The following is an 18339-nucleotide window of genomic DNA, read 5'->3' as shown; positions in this document are numbered from 1 at the left end:
AATAGGTGATATGCTAGTGGGCTGCGTTTTCAACTGAAATGTAATTTATGCTAATTAGATAAGTAAAGGATTCAATTGTAAGTACAGTACCTACAGTACAGTAGGTTTACATTGGTAGGCTATATTTGCTTTCTTTAATTATTGCTTTATTTGTATTATCAAGTTTTGCGAAATTTTGCTATAATATACATGTAATTAATATGCTCATATTTTTTCATATCTAATTTTCTAATTTTTTCGTCTGATATCACTGACATTGTTAGCGTTTTGCGTGTTTGATTTTACTCTAATATTCAAATCATATTTTCAACCTTGGAAATCCATTCAAAGTTAGGGTGCGAAGAGAAGAAGAAATCCATTTTGCATTAAAACTATCAAATTTAAAAGTTGAAATTTACGCAGTTTTGGTTAACTAGTATTTTTTTCATGTACTTTTTATCCAGCTTTCCAAGATCATGCGTGTTCGGTCAACTGTTACACAATGGTAAGTAAGACCGCGCACCATTAAATATTTACACCAGAATGTCTCTTTTAATGTAATAGCCAGTCTGTTTGAATGTGAGGTTTAATTTGCTAAACTGTAATTTAACAAAATCACTGAGGTCACTAACTTATGTCAATTACATTCCTCCTTGTTTACAGCTCCAGCATGAAATCAACTTCTCAGTTATTTCTTGTAGATTTCCTACCTCCTGTAATCTACAAGGTTGCTATTGTCCAGCATACCTGTCAGGGTATATTACACAGGTGCAGGTGTATATTACATTCCTTCCTGTGTAGATTACAGGCAAGCATGTCCTGTGTAAGCTACAACCTGTCAATCAATTGAAAGAGCCTTTTCCTCTCTCTCTCTCAACTATTTACTAGATAGAAAGCAAATAATCACCATTGGTGAATGTGATGGGCAAACTATCACGAGGCAAGCTGGTTGTAGCTACCTTACCGAAGCGAAGCTGAGGAAAGATAGTGAGTACACCCAGCTTGCTGAAGTGATAGTTTGCCTCGTCACCTGAAATCAAGAGGTGGTATGGCTAATATTCCACATCGGGAACCACCATAAACAAAGAAACTATTATACATCTCTGCGAGAAGGAAGTTTGATTTTAAGAATTCAAGGTTTTCTTTGCAATAAAAAAAATCTTAACAATCAAGGGGCGCAAAGTTTTACTGCCAGCGGGTATGTTCACTGCACTGCTTATACACTGAGTATGCACACGCATGTAGATTTTGTGTGATCTCCATGGCATGTGATGGAGAATGGTGAAACAAAAAATTTGTGGGCAATGACCTATTCATTTCGCGAGTACTCAGACTAATTTATAATGCATTATGACCCTATGGGCTGAAAAGATCAGCCAAGCACAAAATTTCGATCACTGCAACTGATGATTGATGGGGGAACTACCCTTTATCACATGATCGACTATTGACCAATCCTATAGTAAGATTCTTAGTATGCGGAATATAATATATGACATTGTTAAAGATTTTAATGTATTAGAGTTAGGTTTTAATAGTAACAAGCAAAATTACAAATCAATGTTTGTTGTTCAATGAAACAAAATCAAGATAATTTACAGATGAGCTGAGAATTAAAGTGTTTGAAAATGTGTAAATTCCATCTCATTTCATCTTACCGAAAGTTTAATCTGCATGTTTCTTGCAGGAATCCTGCTGCAAGCATCTTTTCTTTGATCGTCCTCTCATTTCATCATAGATGAAACATTGTGGAAGAGATGATGTGAAAGACGCATAATTGCCTTATTGTGGGACCCCTGCACTAATGTGCCATAGAATATTTTTTGTGTTACTGTTAGTGTCTTGTGCCTTGATTAAAATTCTTTTTGTTTTTCTCAATTTCTTTCTAAAAACAGTTTTAGAGACCATTTCTTCAACCGGGGTTATGATGAGGTAAGATTTAGAGCCAGAGTATTCCAAACCAAGAACATTGATTTATGCACCATGATGAGCCAGATTGAAAAATGAAAATCTGTGATGTTTATGATACAGAAGTGATCCTAAGTTTTGCGTTTCAAAATATCAACAGTTTATTGTTAGAATGATTGCCTCCTCATCATCTGTCAGCTTAAAAGAGTATTGTAAGTTTGATTTGTAGAGGAATTGTACTATTCATAAATTGTCGGTTTTAAGAGTATTTCAAGTTTTCTTAGCAGAGTTGTATGTCAATTGTAGTTGGGATTATTAACCATTAAAGATCATTTGAATGTCACAAAATAATATTCACCAAGACTTTATATAACTCAAAATAAATGCATCTGGCGTTACTTTAGTTCAAATAGCAGCTAACATTCCGTTTTATATAATCGTTGACTTGTTTGTTTGTATTTGTAGCTTACCCCTCCAACAATTGTAGAAACCCAAGTAGAAGGAGGTTCAACATTATTCAAACTGGGTTTCTTTGGACACGAGGTAAGACTATTGGCCGTGTTATGTTAGTGAAGTGATTTTCTCTGTTTATATGTGAATTGTTCTCTTCAACAGAAAAATAGGTTCAAGGACATTTCTTTGGATTATGTGGAGGTGTTGTGTTGTAGTGGCTTAGACACTTGACTTTTAAACCAGGGTCGAGGGTTCAGATCCCACCCGCTACTTATGTCCTTTGGCAAGACACATCCATGTTTGTCACTCTCCACCCAGGTGTTAAATGGTCCTGGAGGATGTGAGCTTCATAATGATTAGATTGACATGTGTGTGCACCAAAAAAAACCACACACCACATTTGGCATAAATGGTCCACGATGACCCAAGATGAAAAATAATGGTTGCCTTGCCAGGATACTCCCAAGGAGAGGAGATAGTGCAATTTATGTGTGGAACAGTGATAGATCCTATGATTTCATTGTAAAGCGCTTAGAAGCACAGATTATGAAGCACTATATAAATGTAACTATTATCATTAACATGTGAGAGTTTTACTTTGTTCCTGTTATTCATTCTTATCTTTTCCTCATCCAATGCAGGCCTTCTTGACCCAGTCGTCTCAGCTCTATCTCGAGACGGCTCTACCTTCCATGGGAGATGTCTTCTGCATAGCACAGTCTTACCGAGCTGAGCAGTCAAGGACACGTAGACATCTAGCTGAGTAAGTTATTGCGTCAAATCAGGGCATTCTTTCTTCCAGGGCTTTTTTTTGTTCATCCGCCCAAATTTGCTACATTTTATTACAGTTTACATAGAGTCCTATGGGAATTTTAGGTGTTCTTAGGCTTTGGTTGGATTTCGGTTGCGATTTGACCTTAGATACTTGCATTTTTTTTTCCTACACCGTACATTTATTGATGTAATTTATTCAAATCAAAATATCTTATGGAAAGCCAGTTATGTCATACTTCAGTAATATGAATATGATTGGATATGTTGCTCTAGACAAGTAATAATATATGGGGTATTAACATGCTCTGGCTCCTTTTAAGGCCTGATGAGTGAAACTGACTGGGACACTCGAGATTTTATCTTTTTCCAGTATATGATAATCTTGTACAAAATGTTTTGCAAATCTGAATGTTTGACCCTTCTACTCACACAGCATTACTTGTACTTGAGAGAGGCTTGTAATCTGAACAAGGACTTAGGTTTGCGAGAATTGAAAATTGCCTTTGGGACAAGGTTATTGTTATCCTAATGGTAAGATCTTCTTTAATGTCACAACCCTCTTACAGTTTATCTCGTAATTTATTCTAGTTGTTAATAATAATCCATATTCATGGATTGACATCAATAAATTGATTTTATTTCATAATTCTTCTCAGATATACTCACGTTGAAGCTGAGTGTCCATTCATCACATTCAATGACCTACTGGATAAGCTGGAGGATTTGGTGTGTGATGTAGTTGATAGGGCCCTTGCCTCTCCTGTTGGTAATCTCATTATGGAATTTCACCCGGTGAGTATACCGCCACCCCCCCCCCCCCCTTCCTGTGGAGCAGAAAAGCTTGGATTGTCTTCTGCACCTTGAAGCAACATTCACACTGGAAGGAGAAAACACAAATTAGTGACTAAACAATTTTGTAGATTTCCTGGAAATGTGAAAATGCAGTTTAGTTAGACTTGTTGACCTATGCCTTGCACCCCCAGAACAGTCTAAATCCTTTTATCAGAGTTTTAAAGGTTAAATGACTCCTCCCCCTCCCCCTTTAAAGAAGGAAAGGAAGAAATGAATCACATGTGGTAAGAGCAAAGATTATTGTCAGAATTCATAGCATACACCAATTCTTAGAGGTGACTTTTCCCAATCACTTTCTTTCACAATTCAAAAACCACATTAGACCTAAACATTATTTTTAGAGATGAAGGAAAGTTATGGTAAAAATGAAAATGACCACTGTGCTCTCAAATTCTTTTCATGATATTCAAGAAGAATATTATGTAAAAATAATGCACTATAAAGAATTGTCCTCCCAGTGACCTCACATTAAAAGTTTAACAAATAATCGCTGAAACTGTCTGGCCAGCAATGTGGATGAACATGTAATCCCATACGATTATCAATGTGCAGTGCATATGACCTTCAGAAGAATTGAGTCAATTGCTATCACTTTGGCGATTGTGTTATTTATCATCCTTCTCTAGTTTTTAAATGATTATAAATAGCCAATTTCTGTGATTATACAAACTGACAACCAGACACTGAATGTTATCTTTAAACTTTTTTAATAGGATTTCAAGCCCCCCAAGAGGCCATTCAAGAGGATGAACTACTCCGATGCTATTGAGTATCTCAAAGAGCATGACATCAGGAAGGATGATGGTACATTCTATGAGTTCGGAGAGGTAAGTCAGACTTGCTAGGGCTCCCTCGTTGTGAAAGAAATTGACATGTAGAGGCGTTGAAGATCAGTGAATGAATCTCAAGACTCAGAAGGTCGGGATTCAAATTCCAACACCCTGCTATTGATAGTAATGCATTTATATACGTTTGTCACTCTGCACCCAGGCAGGAGTAGTAGATGAGTGCCCATGAGGAAGGAATCCCTTGAATGAACATAGATGTAATCAGTTTAGCCATGTTAAAGCTGGGTTGTGATCTGCAGTGTGTAGAACGTTGTATTAAAGGGATGGTCCGGGCTGAATATATTTATATCTTAATACATAGAGTAGAATTCACTGAGCAAAATGCCGAAAATTTCATCAAAATCGGATAACAAATAAAGTTATTGAAGTTTAAAGTTTAGCAATATTTTGTGAAAACAGTCGTCATGAATATTCATTAGGTGGGCTGATGATGTCACATCCCCACTTTCCGTTTTCTTATGTTATTACATAAAATCATAATTTTTTTTCATTATTTCATACTTAAGTGAATAATATGTCTCCCTTATCATGAAATAAGTTGCAGCAATGAATATCTAATGCACTAAATCAGTTGTCAATCCAATTTTTCTAGTTCTTGGAGGAAAAAATTTGAATAAACCTAATTTCATATAATAAAATACAAAAGAACAAGTGGGGATGTGACATCATCAGCCCACCTAATGAATATTCATGACGACTGTTTTCACAAAATATTGCTCAACCTTAAAATTTAATAACTTTGTCATTTGTTATCCGATTTTGATGAAATTTTCTGCATTTTGCTCAGTGAATTCTACTCTATCTATTTAGCAATAAATACTTTCAGCCCGGACCATCCCTTTAAGCGCTACATAAATGTTGCATATTATTATCATTATTTGATGAATTATAACATGAACAACTTCTATGGGACATGGAAATGTTGCTGAACATAAACATGTTTTGATTGGTAATATGGAGATGATTTTAGAAATGGTCAGTGAATTCTCTTAAACAAGAGAGGCCATAGAAATCACCCAACATGACACAGTACAACAAGACAGCAGCCTACTCATCAACAATATTTGGAACCCACTGCTAAACAAAACCACCAATCAATAGATGCCTAATCTCATCCAACTCCCACACAATTAGAGGTATTATGTAACGACTGCTACACAATATAAGCTTAATCCGGGATTAGCACCAATTATTTACCAATTACCTACTGACCAATCACTATCCTCCTGCTTTCCTATTGGTTTATCCTTAATTACCTATTCATTCCTGCTTTCCTATTGGCTCAACCTTAATTGCTTCTTTATAACCGACCTGGATATATACCTGAGTTTTCAAGTGGATCATCATTCCTAATGAGGACCAGAACATGCTGGTCAAAACGTCGTTAACATTTCTTTTCAGAGTTTACATACAATCAAGAAAGAATAACAAACGGTCCTTTTCAGGACTACATACATGGTGTTTACTGTAAGAACTTCCATTAAGAGATATATTCTACCTCACATGAATTCATGGTTTTAATTATTCTTAAACCAATAATTCTCATTCCAGGATATTCCAGAAGCACCCGAGAGGAAGATGACTGACCAAATCAATGAGGTAATCACTAAGATCCTCGTCTATCAAATCAAAGAATAATTGATAAGACAATGTGATAGATCTTGCATGGGTCATATTTAGGGCCAATAAATTACTTGTTTAAAGAATTATATGATGTAAATTCAGACCTTAACCAAAAATAAATTTTGCATGTCATTATGTTACTCGTATTATTTCTTTTGTCCAAATTTGATTGTGTGTGCACTCATCTTGTAAGAAACATCACTAGAAATGAAATGCAATAACAGTTTTAGGCAATTTAGTACTCAGGCATGCCATCATCATCCCGTTTTCTTTTTTGTATGTTAGCATTTGCATGACTATATGTAGGTATTCTGTAATGAAGAAAACTGCACCCCACATTTCTAACTAGCCCAGTTGAAATTGGTATAAATAGGCCCTGGTTCTAAACATTTATGATACATCACACCACCATTTAGAGTTCTTTTTCCAGTCCATAGCAATCAAATAATCGCAATAAGGGGACATTTAAATGTGCAATCTATTCGCTTCTGGTGTTTGATAGGGGCATCCCATCCATCACAAGATGCAATAAAATCTGAAAGGGTGGGAATATGATGTAATGAATGGCATTATAATACTGTCAAATGTATATTATGTACATGTATCTACATGTAAAGGCGACCGCACACCTTACGACTGGTCTGCGACCCGATTTTGGAACAAATCGCATTTTGCTCATTTTCTGAAGATGTGAATGGAACATATCATTTTATTTGAGGTTAAAATTAATTGAAATAATAATATTATAACAATTTTGAAAGATTGCAAGTCCTTATTTTGGAGTAAAGTCCAAATTAGTTTCAAATCGTAGCCAATCGTACGACTGCTATGACGTCATTACGACTAGATATTAAATTCGCTTTTATTCTAAGAAGGATGATAGCATAGTCACAAATTTTATCATAGGTATTCGTACGATGATTTAGAACATTACACAGTAAGATATTCCAAGTCTCAATATTAGCATCAAATTCTATTACATTTTATTCTGAAATCGGGTCGCAGACCAGTCGTAAGGTGTGCGGTGGCCTTAAGTCAATTTGTACCAGCTCATATGTAGTACATGTTAATTGTAGTTGGAAAATTTTCATGCCAAAGAGTGGTGGTTTGCTTCACTTCATGAAAATTTGATATCTGCTATTTAGACCTTTATATCTAAAGTTGAATTTTGATTGTCCATAATATTCGTTCTCGTGTTTCTTGTGTTCAGCCAATCCTGTTGTGCCGATTCCCAGCTGCAATCAAATCCTTCTACATGCCAAGATGCCCTGAGGACAATCGCCTTACAGAATCGGTGAGTTTCAGCTTTGTATTTTTGCAAATCACTGCAAAAAAAATATTTTTGGACAATGTTTACAAAGTCGGTAATTCTCTTCATGGCGTAGATTTTTCTCCACGATGGAAGCGTGGTTTTCGCAGGCAAATGCAATAGCACATCATGTCAATATGAACATAGCTATACAGTCCAACCTCTTTTATCCAGCCTCCCCTTAACCGGATCTCTCTATTATCCAGACGCACACTTGCCGAGATTTTTTTTCTTTCAATTCAATCTAGTACGTGGGGAAAATAAGATTTCAATCTAAACTCAATCCTACGCAAACTCATTTTGATCACATATATTTTCCAATATAGTCTACCTACAACCACATTATTTTTCATGAAAATATCTCACCCAAATCACCCAAAAGAACTTAGACAGGATCATTTTCCAGTAAATCAGGGCGCAGTGCAAACATTTCATCACATTCTTTTTTTATTTCCCGGGGAAAAAAACAACACGTCTCGCTAGCTATAGCTTAGCGCTAGGCCTCAATAGGACAGCGCCATCTATCATCTTTGAGCCTACAGTCAGTATAACAATGGCTTCTTATTTCTTTGTAGACTGATTTTGATTTTTTTTTTTTCCATCTGAGAGCCTCATGAGGTTCACCAATTTAAATTCTGTTTCCTCAATTCATGTCACCAATATAATTCACTACAGTGTCAACTGGGCTGAAATTAAAAATTGTGTTGAACTTTGTTGCGAGATGCCGGATGAGCTCCACATCATTGATGTGCTAGTGTTCATATATCACTGGAAAGCTTTCATTTATTTATTTTTTTTTTTGGGGGGGGGGGGGGGAGTTTAGTCGCGCTATACACTGTAACAGTTACACATAGTAGAGAACTACTTATTTTTATATGTTAAATTTATATCAGTGTTGAAAACCATCTCATTTGCCTTATAGAGATATAATCGCATAGGATTGAGGGTCAAACTGCCCTTTATTACTCTTCATATTAAAGCAATATTGACTGGCCTCGGGGCGATACGACATATATCGCCCAAACTAGATTTATATCGCCCGAGTCGTAGACGAGGGTGATATCAATTTAGTGAGGGTGATATATGTCCTTTCGCCCCCAGGCCAGTCGATATTGCTATTATTAACCAAATCAGACATCTAGAGCAAAAATCGTTAAAATTTAGATATTTTAGAGTTTAAGAATGGGAATCGATTTTGTCATGTTGAGCAGACTGGGCCTCTGAACTTTACCATTGAGACATAATTGACATGACGCGTCCGTGGCCTAGGGATCCAGCGTTATCTCAACTTGATTAGCATTGTGACGTATATCACTGCGCGGTCCAAGGCCGCGTACAAAAGCGCGTAGAATACCCGGATGTTAGCTCTGCCTTATTGCCCGCTACATTTCCACGCATTTTCTCATTGACTTTCCTGAGCGGGCAATAAATTTGTCCGTGGTTAAACAAATTAAAATTTATTGACCGACAACTTGATCCCAGTCTTAAGCAGGCAGTAATGTAATAAATTTGCCTTGCTCAGATGTCTGATACGGTTAATAATAATAATTATTATTATGATTGTTGTTTTTGTTATTATCATTATTTTCTGTCTGATTTCCTGTAGGTCGATGTGTTGATTCCCAATGTTGGTGAGATTGTAGGAGGCTCAATGAGAACATGGAACTATGAAGAGCTGATGTCAGGATATGAACGTGAGGGTATTGACCCCACACCATACTACTGGTATACTGATCAGGTAAACATTTACTACCCCCACCCCCAGAAATGAATAGATTCTACATCATGATCAGGTAAACATCTATTGGAAATACACTAGACTATGCTATTCTGTGCTATGCTTAGCTTCTATCAGTCATGTAATTGCCCAAGTCAAAACTTGTTTTCAGACTAGGGGCCGGTTTCATAAAACTTGTTATACTAACAAAGTTGCAATAGCCGTTTAAAGCTACAGAAATTATTCAACTTGATTGGCTGATAGTAATCTTGTAATTGTTATGACACGTCTTTATGAAACACGACCCAGAATATGCAAACACATGCTATTTTCATCCTCTAAGTCACTTTTGCTGAAGTCAAAACGGATTTCTGTGGTCCGACAAGATCAACTTGGGCGGATTCACCTATATTCAGACCTGCCAACCTCTGGGAATGAACAACTGTATTCTGTGATTTAAAAAAATGTATTTTTCCCCAAAAAAGTGTATTTCATAATAAAATGCTTAGCGCACTCGCTCATCGCGGCGCTCAAGCTGCATGCAAGCTAAAATGCGCACTGCTCTTGCAGATGTAAAAAAAAACATTAAAACATGTGTATATCGTCACCCTGGTTTTAACAAAATGATTGAAAAAAAAAACAAGTTACCTGAAATTACATTGATCTAATAACCACATTTGTGTACGTTTTATGAAATAGAGACATATAGAGATTATTTTTCTCAATGAATTACGATTTAGTAAAAAAAAAAAAAAAAAGATTGCAAAAACGTACTAAATACGGCTAAAACGTACTGGTTGGCAGGTCTGTATATTGCCGTAATTTTTCTAGCTTTGGTTTCTCTGTAGGTTCATAATCATCAGAGATTACGAGTGTGTGAGAACAATTATCAAACTTTGTTAGGGCAAATGAATGGGCATCAGCTCTTCTCCATACTATTCTGGACAAGGATAAACATCATTTAACTCCAGTGTTCTTAGTTTAGTAGTAATTATTCATCTTTGGTACTTGTGGAGATTGGACGGGAGATGGTAGCAGTACTCTGAATGATCAAGGATTTCCTATTGATAATTAGTGATATGATTTGAAAAAAATTGATTATCTTGATGGTAGTTTCTGTATCAACTGTGCACAATACGAGGAATTTCATACTCTATGTTTAAGTGTAGACCCTATCTTGACTGACAAAAACTTGTGCTTGCAGTAAGAGTTTCACATTTGGATTAAAGCCAGCATCTCCTGCTACTGAAATTTATTTTCCATAATAAATTTAAAAACTCTCATTTCACAGAGAAAGTTTGGGAGCTGTCCTCATGGAGGTTACGGTCTGGGACTAGAGCGATTCCTGACCTGGCTGATGAACCGACATCACATCAGAGATGTTACCCTCTATCCTCGCTTTGTAGAGAGATGTACACCATAGAGGGCGACATCACATAGTGTGGAATCGAGACAGCGCCATTCATTCAGAGTTTGACCAACCCAAGTTTCATTTTGTCACAATGTGTTGCATGTTCTTTTGTTCTTTCAAGGCAACTTTTGTCATATTGTAACCAATTTGAGTCGGAAGAAGTGTAGTCATCAGAAACTATTGGTTATTTCAAGAGCCTCATATAGTTCCCTCTATCGGTTTATGTACTAAGGGATTTTTTCACAGACCCCATGGCATGGCTGCACATGACTGTATGTAGTATTCATTATGCAAACTCGCACAATGAATGCACTCTTACTTAAACTAGGTTTGTCAAACTCCTAATGAATGGCTCTGGTAAGAAATGTTAATGGAAGAAACATCTCTCTAGTGTAAACTCCTTGATTTCTTCAGGGTTGGTAAATTGGATCCTGGCATACATGGATTTACACAAGGCAGTGGTCTCGGTGAAACAATTATTCCTCATCTGTTTCTTATAATATTTGTCTCCTCACACACAATGGAGCAGGAGCTTGCAACACAAAGCTGAGCACTCAATTTAAGGGCTGAAGTTCATGATTAATTGCATTGATTATTATGTGCAATCAATTGCTTCGTCTTACTGGATCCTGATGAAACATTTGTTTCCAATATCTCCTACAATCGTAATCTTTGCACAAAGGCTTCACATCTTGTTATTATATTCTTCTACTTGACTTTACTTTGCTTTTACTTTCATTCAAATTATATGAAGGCAAGTTCAAGGTCACTGCCCTTCGTGTCAGTCCTGAAGAATAAAGAAAATATGACATTAGTGTCATACATACAAAAGGGGAAGTCATCTCTGGATCACGGTCCAAATCCTTACCTTTATTACCCGAAGGTGCCTTAACAAAATGCAAGTTTTCATCATAAGTCAGGAATGGGGACAGACATTTGAGAACATATCATGACATGGTCTTGAGAGTGAATGTTGCTTGTTTTCCCACACAAGTGGAATTGTATGTAGGTGTATGAGAAAGTAATCTGTAGGTTCCATGACATTTGCTCCGACGACAATTGCTCCGATGGAAAAACTGCACGTTAGCCAAACCTAAATAAATTCTAATCCTTATCTTACATTATTTTGAACCAAAAATGTAATTACTATCCTAACTCCAACCCTTTTCCCTCTGAGATACTAAGACAGGAGCAAATGTCACAGGAGCATGTGTCATGCCACCAATCTGAATCAGTAGGGCAGTACCTTGAACTTGTCTACTACCTATATATTTCTATTGTACATGTAGGTTACTGAGTAGGTGTTAGCTGTAGTGGTAGCGTAAGTTAATTATCTCTTGTTCAGGAGCATGCTAGGTGATAAAAGTATCATGAAAGATCAAATGATTTTAAGATGGTTGTTAAGAAAATGAATAACAAGAATATATGACAAAGGTTTGGTGGCATCCAATGATTAGTTGCATGCAAATGTGATATCAGTGATTTCTTATAATCAAAATGTGTATTTTGGGAATTTAATCGAAGCTTCAATTATACCAAGTGAAAACCATATATTAATTTACAGGATTTGTTTGCTAACCATGTAATTAGCAGTCTGTGAAAGAAAAAATGGATTTTGAACTATTTTTATAAGGTTTCTTTTTTTTCTGCCACTATGTTGTTTGGACAATAAGCTATTCAACAATTGCATCTTAATTTATCATATTTGTTTATTGGTCTGGTAATGTATTCTATTTCCAAGGGATTATCTTTTTTGAAGTACTTTGAAAGATTTATATGTATTCCTTGCAATAAGAAGCTTTTGTTGTAATATGCCTGCTTCAGCATAAGTTCACTGGACCATATTCATTTTTGTCTCACCTGCATAGCAGAGTGAGACTATAGGCGCCGCTTTTCCGACGGCGACGGCGACGTCAACACCAAATCTTAACCTGAGGTTAAGTTTTTGAAATGACAGCATAACTTAGAAAGTATATGGACCTAGCTCATGAAACTAGGCCATAAGGTTAATCAAGTATTACTGAACATCCTGCCTGAGTTTCATGTCACATGACCAAGGTCAAAGGTCATTTAGGGTCAATGAACTTAGACCATGTTGGGGGAATCAACATCAAAATCTTAACCTAAGGTTAAGTTTTTGAAATGTCATTATAACTTAGAAAATATATGGACCTAGTTCATGAAACTTATACATAAGGTTAATCAAGTATCACTGAACATCCTGCATGAGTTTCACATCACATGACCAAGGTCAAAGGTCATTTAGGGTCAATGAACTTTGGCCGAATTGGGGGTATCTGTTGAATTACCATCATAACTTTGAAAGTTTATGGATCTGATTCATGAAACTTGGACATAATAGTAATCAAGTATTACTGAACATCCTGTGCAAGTTTCAGGTCACATGATCAAGGTCAAAGGTCATTTAGGGTCAATGAACTTTGGCCAAATTGGGGTATTTGTTGAATTACAGCCATAAATTTGAAAGTGTGTTGGTCTAGTTCATAAAACTTGGACATAATAGTAATCAAGTATCACTGAACATCCTGTGCGAGTATCAGGTCACATGATCAAGGTCAAAGGTCATGTAAGGTCAAAGAACTTTGGCCACGTTGGGGGTATTTGTTGAATTGCCATCATATCTCTATAAGTGTATTGGTCTAGTTCATAAAACGTGGAAATAAGAGTAACCAAGTATCACTGAACATCTTGTGCGAGTTATAGTAGTTTTCAAAATCAGCACTGCTGCTATATTGAATCGCGTGATGCAGGTGAGACGGCCAGAGGCATTCCACTTGTTGGACTAGTTATTTCTTAATTATTTTACACAATGTTGTTTGTACTTCAGTTATGCAATGCATTCAGTTTGATTTAGAGATAGGGGTATGGTTATATATTTTTGATAAGGGGTAGAGGCATTAATCAAAGATAATGCTGGATTAAAAATAATTAACTGTGTGTACTCCCATATCAGGTTCCATGACATTTGCTCCCCTCTAAATTCCACACTAATGAAATGGCCAACTTCAACCCTGGATTTAACACTATACCTAATCCTAAAACTAACATAAAGCCCTATTGCTACCCTGACCCTCAATGAAATAATTCCTGGAGCCAATGTTGTGTCACCCCCAATTAATGGGCAAATGATTTACATGTAAGCCTCAATTATATAAGTGCCCAAATGTGAGCCTGAAGTGTTATTATGATTTCAATTCATTTTCCAGATCTGGATATCTGTACAACACATGGGTGATTCAATACATCTTGCCCAAGTCAGTGAGACAACCAAAATGTTTAGACAAAAAAAAATATATACTCAACTTCAGCTGTGGATGAGACATACATTTGGCTTGTTATAGTATAGTCCAGACATGTCAAATTGTTATGCCTAACATTACCCCTTCTCATAAGTTCAATAATTACTAGCATTTAAATGAAATTCAATCATTAGTATAAATGAAACGCACACCCAGAACACATTCCATTGGAATTCATTGTTTGAGAAGTTTTATCGCTGTAAATGGCAAGAAAAACTTTTATTCAATACCAAGCTTTGGTACATCTGTTGTACCATTTTTATTTTTAAGGTAGTAGTTTAAGAAATACTATTCATAAATAATAAATGCATGAAGATACAACAGCTGTGTATGCATGGAAACATTAAAGTACACTCAAAGTGACACGATACAGCAATAATTCCCAATGGTTTCTTTTGTATTTTATTAAATTCCATAATTTCAAACAACCTGTACTGACCGCACAGAAACGTTGATAACGCTAAGAGAGGCCCTGTTACAATCAGTAATGTGGCAGCGATGCCTTATGTTACAATTCATTATTTACACATTGAAATAAATGTTTTCATAATCCAGAAAATATGACTGGGCTTAAGCTAACAACAATTCTGTGTGGCCATGCCTGGAGAATAGCCATAGTACAACCCCCCCCCCCCCCCCACAAAAAAACATTACATACAGCAATTAAAACACGCACAATTACTGATTCAGACAAGGTGCATCTGAAGAAAAATACTTCATTGATGTCACTAATTTTGTATTTGAATAATTCATACCCTGCAAATAGTACCCCCTAACATGTGCTGGCAGTATTGTTCTAAATAGCAGTGCATGCTTTACTTTAGAAGCATATTTTTATCACTTAGCTGAAAGAAGGGCAGTGGACCAAGAAGGGATCAAACATCTGTCAATGATTTAAAATACACGGCAACTGAGACACAACCTCTTCAATATAATTGCCCATCAAATTTAGAATGAAAAGAGGCTCCTGTATTGAAAACTTTAAAGGCCACCGCACACAATACGACTGCTTCATGATCACATTTTGCTATTTTTCCGAAAATATCTCTTTATTTGAGGTTCAAATTAGCTGTAAGAATACTAATTTAACAATTTTTGGATGATTGCAAGCATTTATTTTTGGAGTAAAGGCCAAATTGGTTTCAAATCGTATGACATCATTATGAATTAGTATTCACTTCATTTTAGTATAAGGATTGTAGCAGTCTAGTCACAAATTTTAACTTAAGAACTTTACACGGTAAGATATTCCATGTCTCAGTATTAGATTAAATTTCATTACGTTTTACTTTGTCGCAGACCAGTCGTAAGGTGTGCGGTGGCCTTGATTTGCACAAAGTTTATCTTAAAATAATAATACGTAGGATTTTTATAGCATCATTTCCATTTCGATGAAACGCTCAAAACAAAAAGTAGGAAAATATCGGTCTTCAAACCTAGTACCTGCTTGTGAACAAATGCAATTTTAGATTGACTTGTTGATATAATAAAATATTGCTTTTTGGTTCCAGGTCTGATAAAGTTTGTTATCCTACATATTGTTCATATCCTCTGGTCAGTATTCGAACAGCGAGTTAGCCTAAGAAATTCCACAGAATACAACCAACCCCATTTCTTTCCATTTACCTCATCTTCACAAACTGCTCAAACCATGATAACATTAAAACTACCAAGATTATAAAGAGGGCCCACATGTAGGTCAGACTACATACTTTCGGAATCGCCATTAAAACTCTTTAAAACAAAATAGTCAATTATCAGCACATTTGTAACTTGAAATAATAAAAACTGCATGGGAAGGATCTTCACCATTAAGAGTACAATAAACTTACAATTAAAAGAAAATACAGCAGTTCACTGAGCTGACATATTTGGCTCCACAGATTTAGACCATACTTAAAATATGGGCCTTAAGTTGTGGAGTGTGATCATCAAAGATCAATGATAAAGTGCATGAATTATTGGCAGTACAATCAATATCAATTTAACTTGCACTATAAAATGAATAAGAATTATACGCACTAATGAATTTGATAACCATTTCATTAAACTTCATTAGAACAAGTAAAATTCCCTAATCCAGCCTGTTTCAAACTTTCTTACGACACTTTGGTAATACATTTTTCTTCTTTGCAGTTTCAAGAATCTGATTTATGAAGTACTGTATACGTTTACAGCTCAGCCAATTTTCATGTAATTCCTTATTTGTAAACAGAAGGCAGTATTTCATCCAAATGACAAGTGAAAATGTTAACATAGTTTTTTTTTTTTGGGGGGGGGTTTCAAGATAAAGTCATTAAAGGGCAATCAAATTATTTGTGTGGAATGTGTGAAAGCCCCCCAAATATATATAAAATGGTGAAAATTTCAATGAATTTGATCTAGGAAGTGGGAGATTCTGGACGATTGAGACATGACATCACAAATATCTTCACACCTACCTCTCAAGGCAGTAATTAAACTAAACCTGTATATGGCTTTCAGGTCCAGGGTCCCGTTTCATACAGACTTTGTTATGATAACAAATGCAAGGTTTCTCTCACAATCAGATAGAAGTATTCAGTAGCCTATATTGTATATTTGTTATTGTAACAAGTTTTATGAGACAGGCACCTGATATAAAAATCCCTGTGATTAAAGACATTTGGGACATTTTGTGTATTGGAGCAAATATTGATATCAGTTTCTATCTATTCGGCCAATTAAAAATGCATCCTGGTTTAAGACTTCAAAAAATAGATTTTTGCCAATTCGTATTTCTACAATTTTCAGTTATTGTTTCAGAAAAACTTAGGTTGTGTTTCCCTTTAAATTTGTAATATTTCATAGATTCTTCCTGGCAATCATCAGGAGGTCCTGCTCAACTAAAAATTAGGTTTAGATGCCTGACTATTATTTTGTTATAAAATTCCCAATCTTATGTCAAACAAAGAATTAAAAAAAAAATTATATATATTTTTTACATGTAGAGTATTGAAAACATGTACGCATTACATCAACGGTATACAATAAAGCTTACAAAATTATCAAATTTGGTATAAATCTTTACAATCAAACTTCTCCACACTTTTCAACTGCTATCAGTTTTGGCCACTGTATAAAATAAAAAATCTTGAAACATGCATAAAAATAACGCTTTCATAACAGAGAAATAAGTAAATAATACTGAGGAAATGACTAATAAAAATATCTGCTCAATAAAAGATGATGCCAACAGCTTCTTTGTTACTTTACTGAAAGAGCATCAGAAATGGTTGGTAAGAACGTGCTACAGTACATTCGTTTGAACATGTGAAGTGTTTCATTACATGTCACAGAGAAACATATAGCAATGTTTCTATTTTTCAATCAAACTGGTAGTTATTAATATGATTGTATATAAAATACAAAGAAGTGTCCAGTTCTTGACCATATGAGACTTTCCCATTGTTTTAGTATTAGGACATGAAAACTTATCGACCAGACTTTCACTGTAACAACCACATTTGAAACCTCAAGTCTCATTGTTTCTTTTATCACAAATACCAAAACAATTTTTAACAGGAAACTGTCTAACTTGGGTACTTCGAAAACCCTTCGCTGTCTTCATTTTAGGAAATGGCACAAAGCCTATTAGGACTGTGACTTCTACCTGCACAATATCCATACATGTAAATACAATTTCCTCTTGTGACTGCTGGCACTGTCAAACTTTAGAGCGTTCACCCGATATACTGTCCACCTCCAGAACCCAGGAAGCTCCTTGCTTTCTTCATCTTAGGATCCGGCATGAAGCCAAGACTACCACCACCACCTGTTCCTTTTCCTTTCCCTCCACTGAACTTAAACTTTGATAACATCGGCTTCGAACTCATCCCACTGCCCCCTCCCCCACCAGGGACGGTCGTCAGCCACCCAGGGCTACTCACGCCTTGACCACTGGACGATGCAGCCGTGGAGGCAGCCCGGGTGCGTTTGGCCTTCGCGTTGCTCTGGGCACTTGCCTTGCGTTTTGGAGGTCTTGGCTTCCGGTTGGCTCGACTGCGGTCCCTCTTGGTCTTAGAAGCTGACTGGCCTCCCCTTCCTCCGTTGTCAAAGTAAGGAGATTCTTTTACAGTCGTAGATGAGAAAGCTTCATCCTCCATCATGTCATCATCTGTAGGGTG

At 36.1% G+C, this 18339-nt stretch overlaps 2 protein-coding genes across 2 annotated transcripts in view; one reads left to right on the top strand and one right to left on the bottom strand.

Annotated features, from left to right (window-relative positions):
* Window positions 1–14573, top strand: part of LOC129262154 (asparagine--tRNA ligase, cytoplasmic-like) — a 27121-nt gene extending 12548 nt beyond the window's left edge. The window contains exons 11-20 of the mRNA XM_054900208.2: window positions 444–484; window positions 1875–1911; window positions 2353–2430; window positions 2982–3103; window positions 3771–3906; window positions 4680–4793; window positions 6366–6413; window positions 7648–7731; window positions 9353–9484; window positions 10755–14573. Of these exons, the coding sequence (XP_054756183.2) occupies window positions 444–484; window positions 1875–1911; window positions 2353–2430; window positions 2982–3103; window positions 3771–3906; window positions 4680–4793; window positions 6366–6413; window positions 7648–7731; window positions 9353–9484; window positions 10755–10886 (924 nt within the window). The 3' untranslated portion in view covers window positions 10887–14573. The remainder of the gene's footprint in view (window positions 1–443; window positions 485–1874; window positions 1912–2352; window positions 2431–2981; window positions 3104–3770; window positions 3907–4679; window positions 4794–6365; window positions 6414–7647; window positions 7732–9352; window positions 9485–10754) is intronic.
* The window catches only part of LOC129262155 (recQ-like DNA helicase BLM), a 28416-nt gene continuing 24650 nt past the window's right edge, over window positions 14574–18339 (bottom strand). The window contains exon 23 of the mRNA XM_054900209.2: window positions 14574–18329. Within this exon, the coding sequence (XP_054756184.2) occupies window positions 17896–18329 (434 nt within the window). The 3' untranslated portion in view covers window positions 14574–17895. The remainder of the gene's footprint in view (window positions 18330–18339) is intronic.

This window comes from Lytechinus pictus, chromosome 5 (genome assembly GCF_037042905.1).
Source record: "Lytechinus pictus isolate F3 Inbred chromosome 5, Lp3.0, whole genome shotgun sequence".
In the NCBI taxonomy this organism is placed as follows: domain Eukaryota; kingdom Metazoa; phylum Echinodermata; class Echinoidea; order Temnopleuroida; family Toxopneustidae; genus Lytechinus; species Lytechinus pictus.
Note: the sequence above shows the minus strand (reverse complement) of the source record. Positions and strands in the feature narration are given on the sequence as shown.